Source organism: Diabrotica virgifera, chromosome 2 (assembly GCF_917563875.1).
Source record: "Diabrotica virgifera virgifera chromosome 2, PGI_DIABVI_V3a".
NCBI classification, from domain to species: domain Eukaryota; kingdom Metazoa; phylum Arthropoda; class Insecta; order Coleoptera; family Chrysomelidae; genus Diabrotica; species Diabrotica virgifera.
This window is the reverse complement of record NC_065444.1, coordinates 13418013-13439617: the sequence shown is the minus strand read 5'-3', so window position 1 is coordinate 13439617 and position 21605 is coordinate 13418013. Positions and strand designations below refer to the sequence as shown.

At 34.1% G+C, this 21605-nt stretch overlaps 1 protein-coding gene across 2 annotated transcripts in view; it reads right to left on the bottom strand.

The window, feature by feature from the left end:
* Nucleotides 1-379: 379 nt before the first annotated feature.
* The window catches only part of LOC126879449 (non-lysosomal glucosylceramidase), a 42943-nt gene continuing 21717 nt past the window's right edge, over nucleotides 380-21605 (bottom strand). For both annotated transcript variants that reach the window (XM_050642464.1, XM_050642465.1), the window contains exons 6-14: nucleotides 20278-20398; nucleotides 19757-19981; nucleotides 17460-17727; nucleotides 16536-16664; nucleotides 14853-15097; nucleotides 10571-10841; nucleotides 8932-9181; nucleotides 3285-3473; nucleotides 380-666 (exon numbers count right to left, since the gene is read on the bottom strand). In XM_050642464.1, the coding sequence (XP_050498421.1) occupies nucleotides 478-666; nucleotides 3285-3473; nucleotides 8932-9181; nucleotides 10571-10841; nucleotides 14853-15097; nucleotides 16536-16664; nucleotides 17460-17727; nucleotides 19757-19981; nucleotides 20278-20398 (1887 nt within the window). In that variant the 3' untranslated portion in view covers nucleotides 380-477. The remainder of the gene's footprint in view (nucleotides 667-3284; nucleotides 3474-8931; nucleotides 9182-10570; nucleotides 10842-14852; nucleotides 15098-16535; nucleotides 16665-17459; nucleotides 17728-19756; nucleotides 19982-20277; nucleotides 20399-21605) is intronic.

The following is a 21605-nucleotide window of genomic DNA, read 5'->3' as shown; positions in this document are numbered from 1 at the left end:
TATTCAGTCGATCATTTCTCGGACATAATTACAATCACGGTGATAGATACATTAACTGAAAATAAACATTTTCAGTAATATTTATTAGGAGGAAGACAAATCCACAGACATAAAAATCATAATAAATATATTTACTAAAAACACTAATAATATATTCTTCTCACGCATACCTTATTTGCGCTACATAACTTAAAAGATGTAGCGACTAATACCATACTCTCGGTGTGTGCATGCGTCAGGGAATGTAAAAATTCACCCTCGTGACTAAACAAGTATAACTTCAAAAAATGAAAATGATTACGGTACTTCTGTAATTATATGGCATTACCAGAAGAAAAGAAAAATTATACGTCCTGGACGATTAAAAATATAAAACAACGAATTTATAATTTTTTATTTTAACGATTAAATACTTATTATGTGCACATAATACTTGTTATGTATATAAATTTTAACATAAAATCAATAATATATAATTCAACGATTATTAGATAATATCTCCCATGCAGTTTGCATTGACCAAATACTTAAAGGTCTCATATAAGCTACGGCTCTAACATATTTTTCACCGTATAGAGCTTCAGGGGTGTCGAAAGCCATCCCGAACTTTTTAGTCATAGAATTGTACATTCCTCCAGCTGTCTTGAATCCTTCCTCCACCATTCCCTAAAATAATTGATTTTGTAACAACAAGTAAAAGTATCATATAAAAAAATATATAAGTCGGTGTATCGGAAGAACAACAGGGTTTTCGCCCAAACAGATCTACAATAGACGCTATTTTCATAATGCGACAATTAGTTGAGAAATCAATAGAATTCGACAAGCCCATGTTCACATGCTTTGTAGATCTTAAACAGGCATTCGACAGAGTACGATTGAAGGACGTGCTCACTATCCTTGGAAAGAAAAACATAGGTCAGAGGTATAGAAACATAATCAAAGAGCTCAATAGATCCAACAAAACACGAATAAAAACCACACACGGGCTCACGGAAGAAATCAATGTCGGCATTAGGCAAGGGGACAGCCTCTAGTACATTCCTATTTAATTTAATAATGGATGAAGTTATAGGTAGTGTTAACAAAATGAATCAGGGATACAAAATGGGTAACCGAACCATGAGAATACTTTGCTACGCAGATGATGCAATCTTAATAGCCGAAAACGAAGATGGCTTACAACGCCTACTACAAAAATTTAAAATAACCGCCGAAAAGTATAACCTGACACTATCCAAAGAGAAAACCCAATCGATGGTAATATCAAGAACCCAATTAGATGTAAATTAGTAATGGCCGACCATATAACCGAACAGGTAATGGATTGTAGATACTTGGGTGTGGAAATATTTAGCGACAGGCATCTGTGGCAAGAAACAAAACAGCAGGCAACGAAAGCAGCGAGAATATCTGGTTTCCTGAGGGATATAATCTGGCGGAATAAATATATGAGCACCGAAAGCAAAGTCCGCATTTATAAGACATGTGTTAGACCCGTACTGACATACTGAGACAAGGGCCGAGACAACAAAAACCAAACAAATAATGAGAACAACAGAGATGAAAACCCTACGATCCATAAGAGGTATCACACTCAGAGATAGAATACGAAACGAAGACACATTGACAGAGCTAGACATTTAAGACGTAGTGAGATGGACAAGAGCATGACGACGCGACGCATGTGGAGAGACCACGTAGATCGGATGGACCCTGAACGTATGGCGAAATGGGCGAAGACACAGGGTACACGACAATTAGACCGAAAGCAGTAGACCGAACTCATTAGACCGAAAAGCACTTTACCGAAACCTCACTAGACCGAACAGCATTAGACCAAAATGGTAAATAAATTTAAAAAGTTTGCAGTAAATTATGCTAAGATTTTGTATATCTGTCTTTTTGTTTATTGTATTTTTTTGTATTATTTTATATACAGACTGTGTAAATTGTTACTTTGTACAGTCTGATATGAAATACGTTTCATCCGTTAAACAAATTAGTGAAGGTAAAAATAAATTAAGAGTAGAGTGACGTTAACACCATTTTAACTGTTTATAATAACCATCCAAATAACATTTAGTTGTAATTACATTAGTCTTATCTCTTTGACTGCGACAAGTAAAAAAACTGCTTTTCGGTCTTCTGCTGTTCGGTCTAGTGAGGTTTCGGTAAAGTGCTTTTCGGTCTAATGAGTTCGGTCTACTACTTTCGGTCTCTTTACAGTAAACAGTAAGCCCAACACCAAGCGGCCCATAGGAAGACCCAAAAAAACGAGAGCTGGAGCTCCGGATCGCAGCAGAGACTGTAACAGAAGAAATAGGACATAGTCCTATTACAAGAAGAAAAAGAAGAAGTGAAAGTATCATTATGTAACAAAGTAATTATAAAATATTGTAATAGTACATTGAGGACCGGTTGTTCGAACGCTAATCAAAAATGATCATTATCAAATATTTAATTACTGTCAATGTCAACTTTGATTGGGTTGCTGAAAACATAATTATTGATTACAATTATGAAATTAGTTAATCAATTATGTTAATAATTGTTATGTTAATTGATTAACTAATCTCATAATTATAATCAATTACGTTTTCAGCAACCCAACCAAAGTTGACATTGACAGTTGTGACAGTAATTAAATATTTGATAGTGATCATTGTTGATTAGCGTTCGAACAACCGGCCCTGAGATCTAGACAAGAAAATCCTAGATATCCCAATGAAACTTATAATGCCTGACAGAGACATATGAAGAAAGATTGAAGGTCCTAGAGAAAAAAATAATTCGGAAAATAACAGGCCCACTAAACTTAGGTAGTAATGAATTTAGAAAACTGATAGTCTACGAAGTAAGAGAACTTTTGAAAGGAGAAGACATCGTCAGGTTTATCAAGGCAAAGAGATTTAGATGGATCGGACATATAGAAAGGATAAATCCAGAAACAATTCTCAAGAAAATCACTAAATGAAGACCAGATAGGGACTAAAAGGAAGACCCAAAAGGAGATGGGAGAACCAGATAGTTGAGAACCTTATGAAGATAGGAGTTAGAGAATGGGCAAAAACAGGAATAAATGGAGAAATATTGTAGAAAATGACAAGTCACACAACCAATTTGTAAACCAAAATGTTAATATGGACTGATTCCTCGCGACAAATGAGTCGGAAGAGCCCAAAGAGGGCGGCAATCGCTCCGCCAGAAATGTAGATGCCATGTAATGATAATTAATGATACATTGTTTTTTGGGTTTAAAGACAGGTTTTTGTTTAATGTACCTCTAATATCATAGTGGCAGCAAGAGCATACGTAACACCTGTCCATACTTCCACACTTTGCACCGAAGACCCATCTACTTTTCCGTCTATTGTACCATTGACAGCACCCATATTTCCATCACAGAAGAGTTGAACATTGTTCTTATATATAGTTTTCAAAGCTGTTTTAACGTTATCCTTTGGGTAAACCTAAAAAATTAAAATTGCTAAATACAGTGATATTTTTACAAATCAATGTAGATCTGTACTTAGTTTTACCATAAAAACATGTGTCGTACTACATTTTTGGAAAAAAAACAACCAATCGACTCTAAGCATAGAAACAGACGAACCACTCTGCAGCGCTACTCTGTGGCGCCACAAAGTGGCTTAGACAGACGATTTTGTAGCGCCAATGATTTTGTAATGGACGCCACTAGCAGCGAGGATCGGCGACAGTGGCTACAGAGTAGCGCTACAGGGTGGTTCGCCTGTCTGCGCTAAAGCGTTGAAACCACCCCGAAGCCAGCCACAAATAGAAAATTCGGAATCCACATTTAGTTTCATTAAATGTGGAGGTGCTACTCTGACTAATCAAATATGATAGTGTGTCATTTAACATTAGGCAAGAATAGATGGGTTTATTGGGAAATATTCTTTAGGAGAGGACGGCTACATGAGGATTTTGGCAATTATTTGCTGTATGACCTTGTTGCTTGCATAGAAAACGTGCAGTTTTATCCGTAGAGAGACATATTCTGAGTCAGTTATTGTCACAGGGGGGAGGGGAGTTTTGTTGAAGTTTCTGAAGATCATAATATATAATATTTGTAGCGTTAATGTTTTGGTTCCATTGAATATTGGGACCGTGCAAGTTCGGCAAAGCGACCTCTATTTCTTCGCTCTGTACTTTTTTTCGCACTTTTAATTATATTGGCCAATTATATTAGTCCTGGTTGCTGGATAATTGTCAAGACCGTAGTCCAAAAAAATAATAAGAAGAAAAAATAAGATGCAGGTTATGTTTAGCAAACGTAAACAATTGTATGTAGTAAATAAAATCAGTTATTAAAATGCAGTACTGCAAGCAAAATACAATTAATTAAATTTACCTTTATATAATAATTGCATATCATATCAATATTGTGGAGCAATATATAATTTTCCTGCGTCAATGACAGAAGGTATGAAATATACGTCAATTTGACAATTTCAATTGACAATATGAATTATTTAAGATAGTTGCAATATTTCTACGCGACTCGCGCACGGTCGTTTCTCGTTTCCCTTTCCAAGTACTTGCACACCGCGAATGTAACACTATCTTATATATAAAAATTAATTGCTGTTCGTGTGTCTCGCTAAAACTCGAGAATGGCTGGACCGATTTAGCTAATTTTGATGTTGAATTATTTGTAGAAGTTCAGGGAAGGTTTATACGGTTTTATATAGTCATTTTAGTAGCCACCAAAATTTTTACATCTATATGTATAAAATGCTCTTATGCAGGGTCGGTAAATGGGTAATTGGTCGGTAAATGGTTAAGTGTTGTTTTGACCTGCGTAAAATTTTTGTAACAACTCTAGTGGCGCCCCTTAATTACTGGCGCCTGTGTGCGCCGCACACATTGCACACGTGGACGGCGCGGCCCTGCAAATATGTAAAATAATACTGAGAGCCTGGAATGTGGAACAAATCCCGGAAGAGAGGTAGTGGTGTATTGGAATCTTTTGACCACTACACAAAAAGGGTGATCAATTGGAATGTAGAAGCTATAGGGGACAACCCTCCTTAATAATACAAAATATTATCGAGTGTCTTATATGGTCGCCTAAGTGCATATTCTGAGGAGCTTCTTGGCGAATATCAAAGTGGTTTTAGGCCTGGTCTATCAACAACACACCAGATCTTTGTGCTAAGGCAAATACTGGAAAAAACCAATGAATTCAATATCGACACATACCATCTTTTCGTAGATTTTAAATCGGTTTATAATAGTGTTCTAAGAAATAAACTGTATGAAGCCATGGACGAATTCCACATCTCCGATAAACTGATAAGATTGGTTAAGGATACAATGCGTAAAGTTGTTTGCAAAGTCGAGAAAACTAAGTTGATGGCATCAACACCCAACAATACAGCTCGAGACATCGGTCACCATTCACGGTTGATAACTCTACCTTTGAAGTGGTGAACAAATTCACATACTTAGGCGTAGAACTAATCCCTGATCACCAAGGAGAACGTCATGACGGAAGAAACCAAGCGAAGGATAATCCTAGCAAACAAATGCTATTTTGGACTGAGTAAACATATGAGAAGCAGAAACTTAAGCCAAAAAACAAAAATAACCCTATACAAAACCCTTATACAACCAGTGTTGACATATGGATCGGAGACATGGACCATCTACAAGGCAGATGAAAACCTCCTGTTTATATTTGAACGAAAGATCGTGAGAGGAATATTCGGTGACATCTGTGAAAATGGTGCTTGAAAGATGAGGTACAACTACGAGATATAAACATGTATTTTGTGGTAAAGACGTAGTATTTCTTATAAATATAGGAAGACTAAGATGGACAGGACATCTAGCAAGATCATAGCAGAACAACCCTCCTAGAAGAATCTTTATGTCACAACCAGTGGGAAGTAGAAATAGGGTTAGGCCAAAACTCAGATGGAAGGATGGTGTAGATGAGGATGGGAAAAAAATAGGCGCAGCAAACTGGAAACGGTTGGCAATGGATAGGACTGACTGGTGTAATAGACTTGGGAAGGTCTAGGCCAGGGGTGTCAAACTCAATTTTGCAGAGGGCCATATATTAAATTCAGAATGTGTCGGCGGGCCAGATTCAAATAAAAAAAAATGTACTGAATTATTATAACATTTTATTTAATAGTATACTTATAATATACGGTTGTTAAAAATCATATCAAAGTTATAAAAGAGGGTAATTATTTTGAGCTCGAGGATCCAGATACCTGACTTCTCTTGTTTTTGACAAGCTCATTGATGTCAGGTATCATATTCGTTGTATTTATTTTAAGAATTGATTGGAGATGTTCATTTGTAAGTCTTGTGCGATGTTTGTTCTTATTTATTTTCATGACGGAAAACATCTGCTCACATAAATAGGTGCTACCAAACATGCACAGAATGCGTGCTGCATGCTTTTTTAATTCCGGGTAGTTATCCAAACTCTTGAAATATTGTGTATAAAATGTAAGTGCGTTACCCTCTTTAAATTTTTCTTTCAAAATACTGTCCGATTGAAGATCTATCAACTCCATTTGCAAATGAACTGGTGCCTGTGAAGCTTCAAAATTGAATGGATTGTTGAAAATTGGGAATTCCATTTCATTCATTTTGTGGAAGTCTTCAAAACGATTGTTGAATTCCGTGATAAGATTTTGCAGAAGTTGAGAATATTGATCCAATTTTTTTTGATCCACTGTGCCAAATGATTTTAAATGAGGGAAATGATCCAAAGTTTGATTTTTTACCTGATTTTCCCACAGCCTCAACTTTGTTTCAAAGGCTTGAATACATGAGTACATTTGAGTGACAATCAGATTTTTACCCTGTAACTTTACATTCAGATCAGTCAAGTGTTTATTCATATCTACCAAAAAGGCACAATCAACCCACCAGTCATTGTCATAATCAATTGGGTTGCCTTTTTCTAACATGAAAGCTTGAATAGGGTCACGTAATGCAAAAAATCTTTCTAAAACTACTCCTCGACTGAGCCAACGAACTTCGGTGAAATAAGGGACATCAGAAAACTTTTCGTCCAAATCTTGTAAAAACTGCCTGAACTGTCGGTGATTTAGTCCTCTGCTCCTTATAAAATTTACTATTTTAATTATAGGTTGCATGACATGGTCCATTTTTAAATGTTTGGATGCCAATGATTCCTGGTGAATTATACAGTGAAATCCCACAAAATTTCCTGATGTTTTCTGTTTTAATTTAGTTACAACGCCCGAATGTTGGCCAACCATGGCAGGAGCGCCATCCGTAGTTGTGCTGCTAAGTATATTCCAATCGAGTCCATATTCTGCCATCAAATGCTCCAATGCAGAATAAATATCATTTGCTGTTGTAGTACCTGTCAATGGAACGCACTTTAATAGTTCTTCAGTTATTTCAAAGTTACTGTTAATACCTCGTATAAAAACAGCAAGTTGAGCTGTATCAACAGTATCAGTGCTCTCATCAACAGCCAGTGAAAAGTTTGTAAATTCCTTAATTTTCTCCTTCAGTTGAAGAACCAAATTTTGAGATAAATCCTTTATTCTTGAAGCAACAGTGTTTCTTGACAGCGAAATATTTTGAATTATTGACTTTTGAAATGGAAATGAAACATCGGCAACTTTCAACATAGAGTCTTTAATAAAATCACCATCAGTGAAAGGTTTTGATCTCTTCGCGATTTCTAATGCAATAATAAAACTTGATTTCAGGGCATCTTCGCTCTCAGTATTAGCTTTAGTAAACATCGATTGTTGACCTTGAAGTTTAGATTTTAAAGATGACAATCTGTCCATTCTTATTTTTTCAGTGTAACAATCGAATTTTGATTTATGATTCGTATCATAGTGTCTCTTCAAGTTAAACTCCTTACAAACAGCAACTGTTTGATTGCAAATCAAACACAGTGGTTTACCTTTCCATTCTATGAAAAAATATGCATTTTCCCATTTAGACTGAAAAACTCTACGTTCACTATCAACTTTACGTTTTTGTGACATTATGCCGAAATCGTAACAAATATGGAACTCGACACAATTATGGATATCGCACACGCACGACACAAACAAATGTACAATACCTTCTCAACCACTACTTCGCAACTGACTCACGTGACACGTCGACGCACTTCTTTTATATCGATAAGGAAGGTTCTAGTCTAGACTCGAAGCGCATGGAAGATTCTATTGTTCTCAACAAAAATAATAGGAGTGTTTCCGCTAAGAGATGGTGTTACTGTCTATCTCTCTCGCTTGTCTAGGCACGCGCTGCCTTTGAAATGACTTATAAATGTAGTGTAGTGTACGCATTTTAAAACTTCCGTAGAGCAATCGAGTGAAGTCTAAAAGCTCTAAAAAACATGATTCTTCTTTCTGTGACACATTGCGATCGCGGGCCGTATTGGTATGGCCCGGGGGCCGGATGCGGCCCGCGGGCCGTATCTTTGACATGACTGGTCTAGGCTCTTTTATAGGGCTCTAGCACCATTGATGATGATGATGATATTTAGTTTTCATAAAAACATATGTCAAACTATATTTTTGGGAAAAGCTGAACAAATCAACTACCAATAGAAAATTCTGGATCTGTACTTAGTTAACTAAGTAAGTTAAAATAAATGTATATGATTTATATTATGTATATTACTGTATACCGCAAGGTTGCTATACGCATCTCGATGTTTCGAATGACGCTAAATAGGATTTCGCGCCTATGCAAAAACACCATACCGAGCGATAAGAAGTACTCACTTCTTCAAAAAAGTGGAATTAAAACATTAAGATAAGAGAAAAGACAAGAGGATGAGAATCACTTGTGTCAAATAAACAGTAAGGTATCAGAGCGTGTTTCTTATTCCGTACGTCCGGGGAAATGACGTGTATGAAGATAAAATAGGCAATTTTTACTTACATCATATGCTTTCAATCCAGAACAACCTAAATACCAATGACCACAAAGCTGATCCGCCATTACCGACTTCGATTGACTTTCGGAACAATCAAAATTGTAATATTTTCCATTCCACAATTTTTTTTCGAAAGCTGGTTGGGCTTTACTTAATATACTTTGGAATAATTTTGCGTCCTTTTCCTTTCCAAGTTGGGTGGCCATTACAGACATTCCTTTGAGAGCACACAGCCATAATCCACCACAATAGGCACTAAAATATAAATCTTTATATTATTTAGCAGTAAAAATTGGACACATATTTAATAATAGAAAATAAGGCAATGATACATACACTAGTGAGCAAAAAATTTAGGCAACTTTAAAATTGTGATTCTTCAAACATTTTACATTTTTTTGTCCACTCTTTATTCTGTATATCATAAAAATGTCTCTAAAAGTTTTTTATTAAATACTCTAAAATATCGTTTTGAAATTTTCGAAGAAAATAAACATAATCTAAATGTTTATTTGTAGCACCAGATTCCTCTAACCAGACAGGTATTGTCCTTTTATTTCGCTTTTTCTCTCTTAATCCTGCATGAATTTTAAAATAATATCCGAAAGAATATCGTGGAATAACTAAGTGGTGAATATCATGGATTCAGAGAATGACAAACGTGGAAGTAACTGGAAGGATAGGAAATCAAGCGAAAATAATATTATCTACAAAAAGACGAAAACATACAGTATTTCTCATGATCATCTTTCAGTGCGTCACAGTTTTTCGATTTTTTTATAACGCATTAAATTGTATGTGACAGAAAAAAAGGCACGTCGGTGATTACATGTCGTCGATGACATTTTTATAACATTTATTCTAGTTATTCTAGTTGTCGATAGATGGCGCCATAATAAAAAAATAATTTTTTTTTTAATTAGATAATAATATTACAAATATAATCTGTATAATTTATAAGACTATACAAATCAAAGAAAATACCATTTTATAAATGCAAGAAACACATTTGATTTGTTTTTATTCCAAATTGAAAATAAAATGTGACAACTGTCAGATTTAACTAAAATGTCATGTTAGAATAAATGTCATAAATGTGTATTATCACGGACTTACCCTTTTCCTATCATTTGTTACGCACTGAAAAATGATCATGAAAAGGACAATAAGTACTTAGAACATGTGATGAGAGGGCAAAAATACTCATTATTACAACTTATAATGCAAGGCAAAATTCGAGAAAAGCGAAAAGTGGAAGACGAAAAATATCCTGACTTAAGAAATTGAGGGAATGGTTTAAATGCAGTGCAGAACTATTTAGAGCAGCAGTCAACAGGGGTCGCACAGCCATGATGATTTCCAACCTTAGATAGAAGATGAGACTTGAAGAAGTAGGAGAATTTACATTATGCTGCTTATTTTTATTGATTGTCTAGTGTTGCCAAAAAGCCTTTAGATCTCCTTATAGTGGTTAGAGTTGTAATATTGTTACAAGAATGTAGAAGGCAACGTGGAACGTAAGTATAATATCCAGAAGTCTAGGATACATGACAAAAAGACCACCAAAAGAGGACAGCTTTTTGATATCTTACCTATTGTATCCAAACTAAATTTAAAGAACAATATAAACTAAATTGCTATTACCTGACACCTGACATCGTCCAAGAGTCATACGTTTGGTCCGGTATCCCACCGTTTTCAATCAGACCATTTTCATTTATTTCGTTCTTAATACATTTTTGAATAATAGTATAACACGTAGAGTACATATCTTCCAAATATTGCAAGTCCGGCTTGTCAGGTGAAGAACCGTATGCGTCTCTAAACGTTTGTAGAATAAATTTGGAATTCAGATCTCTCCAATGACTAACATCATGGATTGGGTAAGCATTGATAAGGGTTAATGGTTCTTCACCTAAAATAAAAAAAGAATGTGTGTGTACTTTGTACGCACGTAAGAAGTTATACTTCTATTGTATGATTTCAACGAAATAAATATACTTAAAAGTTTATTTGTATTTTATTTAATTAATAAGTTAATTTTGATATTACCACTTTCAAATTTTTTTTATTAAAACAACACCAAAAATTAAAAAAAAAAAAAAAGGATAACAATTGTCCGTGTCAGGATTTGAACCCGGGACCTTCGCGTTATGTAGTCGAATGCTCTACCAATAACCCATCAGGGTTTTGTTTTTACGGCTTCTGGGACGTAATTACAAACGACGGTGATAAATAGATCAAGTGAAGTATTAACTATAAAAATGTTTAAAATACTTATTATCTTACTCCCAAGGAAGACAAATCCAAAGGCACAAAAATTATAATAAATATATTTACTAAAAACACTAATATATTATTTTCAAACCTTAGTTGCGCTGATACATACAACTAACAACATACTGTCGGTGTGCGCATGCACCAGGGAATGTAAAAATTCACCCTCGTGCCTAAATAAGTATAACTTCAAAAAAAGTTGTTCCACGAAAAGAACTCAAACAACAAAAACTTGTTTTGGGTGAGTTTGTTAGGCATATGTATCGTGTGTATTGGTAGATGATATGTCTCCGACTTTCTATTATTCCGTTATTGTTGGTATATTGTTGACTTCTTTTAGTATTGGCAACCAGAGTCTGCTACAGGCTAATGGGTTTGCTACACATTTTCTTCATTAAGGGGGGAGTATGGTTTGAAGTTTTCAATTTTTTTTAATGAAAGTGCGTAACTTCAAGAGTACTCTGAAAATTTCAGATTGATCGGGGTAAAATTACCAGAGATACAGCATGTTGAATATTTCTCTTCGACTCGCTTTGCAGCTGTTTCGCGCCAGCATACTTGAGCGTAGTAAGAAACCTTCAACAACTGTTCCCCTTCTCTTGTGTAGATTACTCCGCGATTCAAAAATATATTTCGGTGTGCATTACTTTACGATTTGACAGGCAAACGAGAAGACGAAGACGAAGTTGTCAGAACTTTAAACGTGTTTTTTCTCAAAACTGCTTTTTCAAATGCGGTGGACACCGTAACTCAAAAACTACTTGACCAATCCACCTGAAATTTTGTAGATTTTCTTTATAAATTTCTTGAGGTAACGCTGTCAAGATATATTTGTTTTTATGCTTATTTTTTGTTTAACAATAGTAAATATTATGTTTATTTTCAGCCTTTTGGTACAAAGAATTTCTTTTCTTGACTTCCGAGTGATGCCAAGGACTCAAAAATCATTAATAATAAAAAAAAACTCGACAGCGTTGCCTCGAGAAAATCATAAGCCAATAAAATCTTGAATTTTTTGTTTTACATGATCCAGTGACGAGTTCTGATGTCCACCGCATAATCCATTTTTTTGGAGGTGTCTGTAAAATTTGCCACCGTTAGCTATTTTTCAATATTTTTCCTTGAAATTTTTTTTTGAATAGTCTTTGAATTACACCTACTTTATAAGAATATTTAATTTAAAAATAAAATAATTGTCCCATAGTTTAAAAAAAAAAGTCACAAAAATGTGCTTGAAATGTTTTTCAAACTATGCCCCCCCCCCTTAAATGGGATGAGAGCTGCTTCTTTGATTTCTCACTTTTTCATGCCTGTTTGTTTCATCATTATTGATACATCTTTCCATTGTAATCTGTGCTTGTTGTCCCTGGTATCTTTGCATATCTGGACCCTGATTCTAATTCATTTCGAGGTCGCTATTTAATTTCGACGCCGCCATGATGGTCGTAATTTATAGCGATTCTTATTCATTTCGATATTAGTTACAACTGGGGATATTAACGTATCATTTTGACACTGCTCAAAATTTGGGTTGGCGCTCCGATTTATTGGCTACGCAACCACCGCAACATTATTTGTTGATAGTCTGCGAAAATTATCGAAAAAATGCCAGTTTTGGGAAAAGTTATTTACCAGATATTTTATTACTAAAATCGAATCTTAAGATTGCATATATTAGTAATATGGGGTATGAAAAGTCCGCAGAAAGTGTGTTATTTTATTTATAAACAAATTAGCACTCCTAAATCTTATTTTTCTTTAATTAGTGCTCTGTAACTCCAAAGATTTTTCCTTTAAACCAAAAACACTCAAATAAAAATTCACCGTAATTTAGTTCTGTACAAAGTTATTTTTTTTCCAATTTCCTTCAACAAAAATTTTACTCGGAAAATCCGAGTTTTCCCAAAAAAATCTGCAATTTTCAATTAAAATTTTAGGGAAGTAATTATTTATCAATAATTAAATAAATTGATGACATGAAAAAATTTTTATAGTAGATTGATTATATATCAGGAGGCCAGCTACAATCTAACCAATAGTTTAGCAATAATTAAAATGTTAATTAAAAAATTTCGGTCGAAATAATAACCAGAAAGATCATGATACACCAGAATAACTATGATTTTCGTATAAAAAATCACTATACCTATTCAACGTACTTTACAGAATTGAAATTGGACTATTTGAGCGGTCTGAGGAATGTTACAAAGAAAGAATTTTTTGGCTTATAAACAAATAGAACCCCTCAATAAATATTAGATTAAATTAAATTAAGTTAAGGCTGTTGAAAAGGGCTTCTGTGCCCTTTTCGAAGAAAAAAAATTGAATTGCGAAGAGTGGTTCCAGGTATAACCGGTTAAATTTGACCGGCATTTGCGACAGAGTTATAAACAACAGGATTTCAATCTTTGGACCATAACCTTTTTATTCCGGTCCTCTTTGTACATACAAATTTTCATATCTTCAAGACACTCATAACAAAAAAGATTTATGTCACCAAGTTATTTAATTATTGATAAATAATTACTTCCCTAAAATTTCAGTTGAAAATTAAACATTTTGTTTGGAAAACCCGAATTTTTCGAGAAAAATTTCTGCCGAAGGAAATCGGAAAAAATATCTACGTGCAGAATTAAATTATAGTGAATTTTTATGCCAGTGTTTTTGGTTTAACGTTAAAATCTTCTGAGTTACAGAGCAATAATTGAAAAAAAGATTTCGGAGCGCTAATTTGTTTATAAACCAAATAGCACACTTTTTGAGGACTTTGCATAGCTCTATTACGAATATATGAAATCTTAAGATTTGATTCCAGCATGTACAGCAATAAAATAGGTGGTACATAATTTTCCTTGTTTTATACTAATTTTCCCAGATTATTACCTTACATATTTTATTGTGTTGATAATTCACGTTGTGTAAATTCTGAATTATTATATCTCTAACTTAATACTATTCTATATAATTCCTCCAAAACCAGCAAATTTCCATAATACCCAGCCATATTAATACCTTTTGCTTTAGTTTTCCTTGCAAGAAACAAACAAAACATCTCCTAAACTAAACCTAACCTCGCTTTCAGCCATTCATATTCATTCATGTCCGTGTCACAATAATTTCGACTCGAAATTATAATATCAACCACTTTTTTGGAGTCGCTATTAATTTCGATAAGTCGCTATTTTATGACATCATTTCGTTAGTTCAACTAAAATCCACAAGGCTCGCACAGTCGCATTTCAACGTCGCCATATTGATTGCGACTTGTTTTGAGTCGAAATTTGAATTAGAATCAGGGCCCTAAGATGTGTTGAACCCCCTGTTTTTAAGTATATTTCATTGACACTGACACTTAATGAAATTATTGCATTGACAGGGCATTTTAGTGATGTAGTTCTTTGATCTTTCTTGTGTGTTGTTGAGGTTGGTTTTGGACAGTATAGATCACAGAGTATTGTTTGTTTTGAATGTTGCATTTGTTTCCTATCCTTTTCAATTTTTCTTATTGGTACCCTCTTCATATGGTATTTTTGTCATCTTTGAATCCCTCTTGTGTGTATTTCTGGATTATTTGTGGTGTTTTGTTTTATGGAAATCATTCTGTGTTGATGGAAAGAAGCACGAGCTCATACAATCTAAACTAACTTACCGGGACTTCCTGCATCATGAGGAACAGTATTCGGATACTTCCTTTCCACTAGCTTTCCATTATATAGGACTTTAAAGGGTTCATTAATTTCCAAGGAGATGAAATCTCTTAAATCGTACTGCAAACATTTCTGAAGCATAGGCCAGTTTTTATGTAAGGCGTGCGATGCGTAGAAGTGGACATCATACGAATTGTACATTATATATTCCTGGCCTTCTAAATAAGCGAAATGACCATACGTATTCCTAAAATGAAAATAATGGTAATGGTTTCAATCTCATACCTGATGAAAATTTGTGCTAAGCTGCGTACTGACTAGCTATATTTTCTTCCGAACGAACCGAACGAGAAGTAAATGCTCAGGTTATTCGAAGTGTACATTCTATTCGCCGCGTTTCCATGTTCTGCTCATTTCATTTCAGTGGTCGTCCGACCATGCTACATTTTTGAAGTTGTACTTCTTTAGGCGCGTTGGGAGTAAATTTATATGCGCGCGAATTCATCAAAAGTCTTTCTCCTGAGCGCAGCTCAAACGTTATACGGGCTCTGATTGAGTAATTACAATGAACTGTCAATAATTGTTCAATATGTCGGTTATGAGTAAACAAATGTTGTGTATATTAGTTGTTATTGTTGTGAGGGCAGAAAAAAGCAAGATTAAAATTGTAGTGACTTTTTAAATAGTTTTTAAAAGCAACAGGTACGTAATTCTAAATGTTTCAGTATCGTAATAAAAAATTACATAGTTACCCACCTACCTATTTGGAAAATGTAAAATAAACCTACCTAGTATGTAATGCTTTGATTTACATAATTTGATTACCAACAAAATTTCTACCAATATTCATCTAATATTTTTCTTACTCTATGTTTTCTTGTATTTTAATATTTTCAATTCCACAAAAATCAAACTAAGTAATTTGGTTAAATTCAGAACTATCAAAAGTTTAAAACGTTCAGTTGGTCTATCTTCCAACATAATGCATATGTCTCTGTAGCCAAAATCTAAAGATACTTGAATTTCAAAACTAACCGCGCCCATGGTCTGCGGGTTCAATCCAAAATACAAACTTTTATTTTTTTTATTTTTTTTATACATTTTATGATTGTAAGTATATTATTATATAATTTTTTTCAGAAAATACCTATTTAGTTAAAATTTTTTCAACAATTATTGTTCAGAAATCATTTGTGGCATTTTTCAATGTGTGTGTGTTTTATTCTTTTATTTTTTTAATTTTTGGTATTGTTTTAATAAAAAATTTTGAAAATAAAATTAGTTTAATATTTAAATAAAATATAAATAAACTGTTTAAAATATATTAATTTCGTTGAAATCATAATAATAGAAGTATAATTTCTTACGTGCGTACAAAGTACACACACATTCTTTTTTATTTACTATAATAATGCCCGTGTTTGGGATTCCAGAACACAGGAGAACATTCATCAATCAGATCTAAATATTTTTCTCTGTTCTAGAGAACTACTCAAAGTTATTTTTAAATCAAATATCTGCCACGAAGACAACAAATGCCTTGAACGCCCGTACCAACTGAGCATCAACCAACAATACCAACTGAGCATCAACCAACAATTGTTCGCTTTTGATCTTTCAACGATTACCCACACTCCTCTCGTTCGGAAAAAAATGCTTAAGTCAGTACGCGCCTTAATACTTGCCTTGGATCATTATCATTGCTTGCCAATCGTTTCTTTTCTTCATCGTTTAGACATAACCACAAACTTCCACCATCGCTTACAAAATATGTTTCATTGAATAAAGCTCCTTTATACCAATCAGGTAGTTTACTAAAAGCAAAAAAGTAATTATCTACTTTATTTGTTGTCCATTTGTTGTTTGAAAGTTAGATGAAAGTCACTTGTACCTATAGTTTTATCACATTAAAAATCAATAAATATTTTCAATTTCATTAGAACTCGAAACTGCAGTCGTATTGTATTTCTAGTTCAATTAGAGAGTACAGCAAGTAACTCTACCGCTTTTGGGGCTTCTTAGCCCTTTATCAGGAGATACATATGCTCTTCTCTCTGAATGAACCAGGATAATACACCGAGAGCAGTCACGGATTGCAACGAACAAAATGGCAGGGACGTCCTAGCGATATCTGCGCTAGAAAAAGTTTTTAATCTAATAGCACATAAAATGATATCATTTTATATTCTTCCAGATTAAAAACAATGAAAAACCTTCTCTGGTTACACCATCCGAGGCTTTAAAAATGCAAAGCATGCGGTTTCTGAGGCTATAGGAAGATTTTATATTTTATAATTCACATCCCTCTAATCTGCTCAGGCGGTAAATTTCTAGCGAGAATGGTTCCCTTAGTACTCCAAATAGAGTAAAAATATAAATTAAAAATGAGTAAACATTTTCAATTTCGTCGCAATCCGAAACTGCATGCGTATAGTATTTCTAGTTCAATCAGAGAGTACAGTAAATAACTCTACCGGTTTCGGGGCTTCTTAACCTATCATCAGGAGATACATATGCTCTTTTAACTAGTTTTATCACAATTTATTTATTTATTACAACATAATACCTGCACATTATGTTTTAATAGCAAAAATACACTAAAAAATTACCTGTCCTCTAAAACATCTTTCTGCCAATTATATATACTATCTTCCCAAATAGTATAATTATTAAGGGCATGATCAACAATTTTGAGAATGGCATTTTCTTTTCCAAACTGTTCAGTATAAAACTTGTCGTAAGTTTTTTCATGGTTAGGAAAGCTAATTGTAGGCATGTCCCAAACTAGACTCATATCAATTTCTTTGATTTGATTAGCAGGTACTCGTATTTTTGCAGCGATTCCACATCCCATCTCGTTGTAAACGTTGCCTGTGGCTAAAAGTAAATCGTAAATGAAACTAAAGATTGTAAAAAAAACGCATAGTAATAAATTGTTACCCTACTCTCCCCTATATCTAAACTCTAATCTAAACGATCCGTTCGAGTAGATGACTGTCTGCCGCCAAAACAGGTAATGCGTGATGTCAGACTAGGGGGTCCCACTATTAACGGAAAAGTCAAGAAAAGTTTGACGAAATTACTAAACTTCAACCAAACGTTCTAGATCAGGGCTGGCATGAATAAATAAAGAATATTCTATTGTAGGGACAGGGACTCATTTTGATTCTGATTGTAGTTCTGTGCGTTTAAATCCGTTTTATATTGCCAGGGAAACTTTATGTTTTAAGTGTGAGTAGAAAAGTAAAATAAATGTAAATAAATTATATTTTAGTAAAGTGTAATATATAAATTAAGTTTTGAGTGTAAATAAATTAAAATAAAAACTAAGTAAATTAAGCCTTAAAATTCATTAATAATAAATTAGAAAAGAATGTTAAAAGTGCTAGAAAATCATCATTAAGCCCCAAAAATATATCTAAGTACATGAAATATAAGGTCACTTAACCACCATTCCACTCGACCTAAGTTGGCCTTTCAGCCCACACTTGTTAAAAAAATCTATTGCGGCCTTTGGTGGCACTTCTACAGTGACCTTTCTGTCAGTCCGATTTTATTCATGTGCTTCTTGAGTCGAGAGTGTTCTGTTAGCAGACCTACCATAATTGTTGAATATTGATAAATAATCTATGCAATCTATTCACAGGTAAAGCTCAATGTATACATGACCTTAATAAGACCGGTTTTGATATATGGGGCTGAAACGTGGACCTTATCTCAAAATGATGAAATACTTCTTGGTATTTTTGAGAGAAAAATTATTGGAAATATTTTCGGGGCCGTAAATGAAAATGGGCTATGGAGTCGAAGATACAACTTTGAATTATATCGGTTATACACCGATCCAGATATTATGAAATTCGTTAAAGTGCAGATACTTAGATGGACTGGACACATTGCTAGGATGTCAGATAACGAGTACACGAAGAGATTGACATTTTCAAAACCAGAGGGCACGAGAAGTAGAGGACGACCACGAAGAAGATGGATTGATGAGGTGGAAGAAGATAGATTCTAAGGGTCAGAAGATGGAGGGAATTTGCCAGGAATCGACGGGAGTGGCGACTTCTTTGCAAGCAGGCTAAGATCCACAACGGATTGTCGAACCACTTATGATGAATCTATTCACAGAACTACAAAGGCACAAACAGAAACATGACGATAGAATTAATTTCTAATAAAATAATTCAGAAAACTAAAAGAATAGTAATCAGTAAAGAACCAATCAGATGTAAACTAGAAACTGATGGTATCAATATTGAACAAGTAATGGAAATAACATACCTTGGAATTAAATTGTCAAGTTACGGAGACCTGGACAAAGAAGTGAAAAATCAAGTACAAAAATATGACGTCAAGAATTTATAAAGCCAGTGTAGTGTAAGACTAATAATGACATGCATCAGAAACAAGACCCGATACAGTCACAACACAAAGACTAATGGAAATGGTAGAGATATGGTAGAGATGAAAGTACTGAGAAAAATCACAGGAAATACGCTGAGAGATCAAAAGAGGAGTGAAGACATTAGAAGACAATGTAACATATAATGTATAAACGAATGGACACTAAATAGAAAAAAAAAAAAGAATGAAATAAACACAGAACTGGGGAGACACGTGTGGTCAAAATAGCAACAGATAAATCACCAATCGGCAGAAGTATCGGCCGGCCGCGCAAAAGATGGAGTGACAACCTTCCATAGAGGTATCAATCCGCCAATGAACAAGCAGAATTGCTTATAAAGAGGAAGAAGAAAAATTCAATTCTAAAAAAAATAATGAAATAACCACGCCGTTGGAATTGTGAAATTTCTCTACAGTGGCAGTTTTAAAATCGGTTCTTAACAATGAATCGTCCACTCTATGTTCTTGTCAGAGTATAACCAAAAATTACCATACTTACCATAAGTGGATTTCTTTGGTTTATCGAATTCTCCGTTTTCATGCAGGGGAAACCATAAATCATCAAATCCGTTGGATTTAGGATCAAAATATAAACATTTCGATATCGATACATCCTTGTTGGTTTTCGCTGCGAGGGCATAAGCACAAGGCATTTTATTTATCATGTGGTAAAGGATCACACCTTCGGTATTCTCATATGAAAATAATTTGGAACTACAAGCAGCTAAAAAATTGGTTTTAATAAAACAAAACATAATAGTTTAATAATAATTAATAATAATAAGGCTAAGTCCTTAAATCCAATAAATCTAATGTATGTAGTGTCTTGGAGAGTATGGAATGTCTGTGGTGCACTGGGAGTTTTTAATGTTATGGCAAGTAATGGTATGGGGAGTAATGTTTTGGGAAGTATGTAACAGGTTATTCTGGGGGCATTTCACTATATACCTACTACAAAACAATTAAAAGCGATTAGGATAAATGAAATAGACGCAACAGTATCACAGTGTAAACACTTACATTTTTTATCATCTTTACTGCCTGTTCCATTTTTGAAAGTGAAAGCAATTGTCACAGTTCTATCACTACTGCAAACATTCTCCACTGTCCATACAAATACAGCACAAGGTAAGGCACTATCCTAAAATAACAGTGTTAAAATATTGTTCACAGAAATTATTTGTTTGTTGTATATTACGGTAAAAAATAAGTGAGTGTGTGCATGTATTGGCATTTCACACGGTGTTGGTATACGTCTTGCACTACACAAATATTGCCACACAGTGACAAAGGAGGAACCTATAGGGAGACACCTATGTCCAGCAGTGGACGCGTACAGGTTGTTGATCATGACACAGGAGACACTTCATATTAACAATATCCAGATAGAAAGGGTAGACAAATACGGATATCTAGGAACATTGGTTAGTCGAAACGCAGAACAAACACAAGAGATTAAAAGCCGTATAGAAAAAGCTAGAGCAAAATTTAGACATTTTAGAAGACGTAACCACGCAACATTCTTACTTTTATACCAAGAGAGAGTTTATGGCTCTTGAAGAACGCGCCCATCTGGTTGAAGGTGAATCTAGCTTTTCCGATGCGCCCCCTTATCTACTGGTTGTTGGTTTATTCTTCATTTATTAAGTTAAGTTATAGTGCGTTACTTTATCTACTGGGATTTTTGTTGACGTATAGCCAGTGGCGGCGCCTGGTGTAAAATATTGGAGTGCACACATAATGGGGGCTATGATGTATCGTTTACCTAAAGTGATTACATACATGTGTAAAGTTCAGAATTACGTACATCAGATTACAGTCGTCAAAACATAAGTGTGTAAAGTGGTATGATGTATCAAAAAAATTACGTATTATGTTATTTAGGGTTCTGTCATGTCCTGACTGTCAGTTAATTCATGTTAACCCAACTTTTTGCTTTGTTTTTAAGTTTAATGGGTTTAATGTTTATATTTTAAAAAGATGAATTTTGTAAATCTGTTATTTATGAACTTAAATGCTGTGGCAGAAAGATATAATTTAAATCTAGAGTGACTTCAGTTACGAGATGGATTACAAGACAACCAGTGAACCAGTAATCCCTTTGAAACAGACGACCAGGTTTTTATGAGATATTTCAGTACCATTATATACTGTGAGATAAAAATAAATAAAACATTGTAATTACTAATAGATTAACAATCTTATATTTTTTATGCTTAGTTATAATGTTTAAAATTTAATGGACTATTTAACCTCATGTTGTAAGTTTTTATGCTTCTTTTATACAATGCTTTTTCATCTTAATTTCATTGTATTTATTGAGAAAATAATTATAAATTTATTTTAGA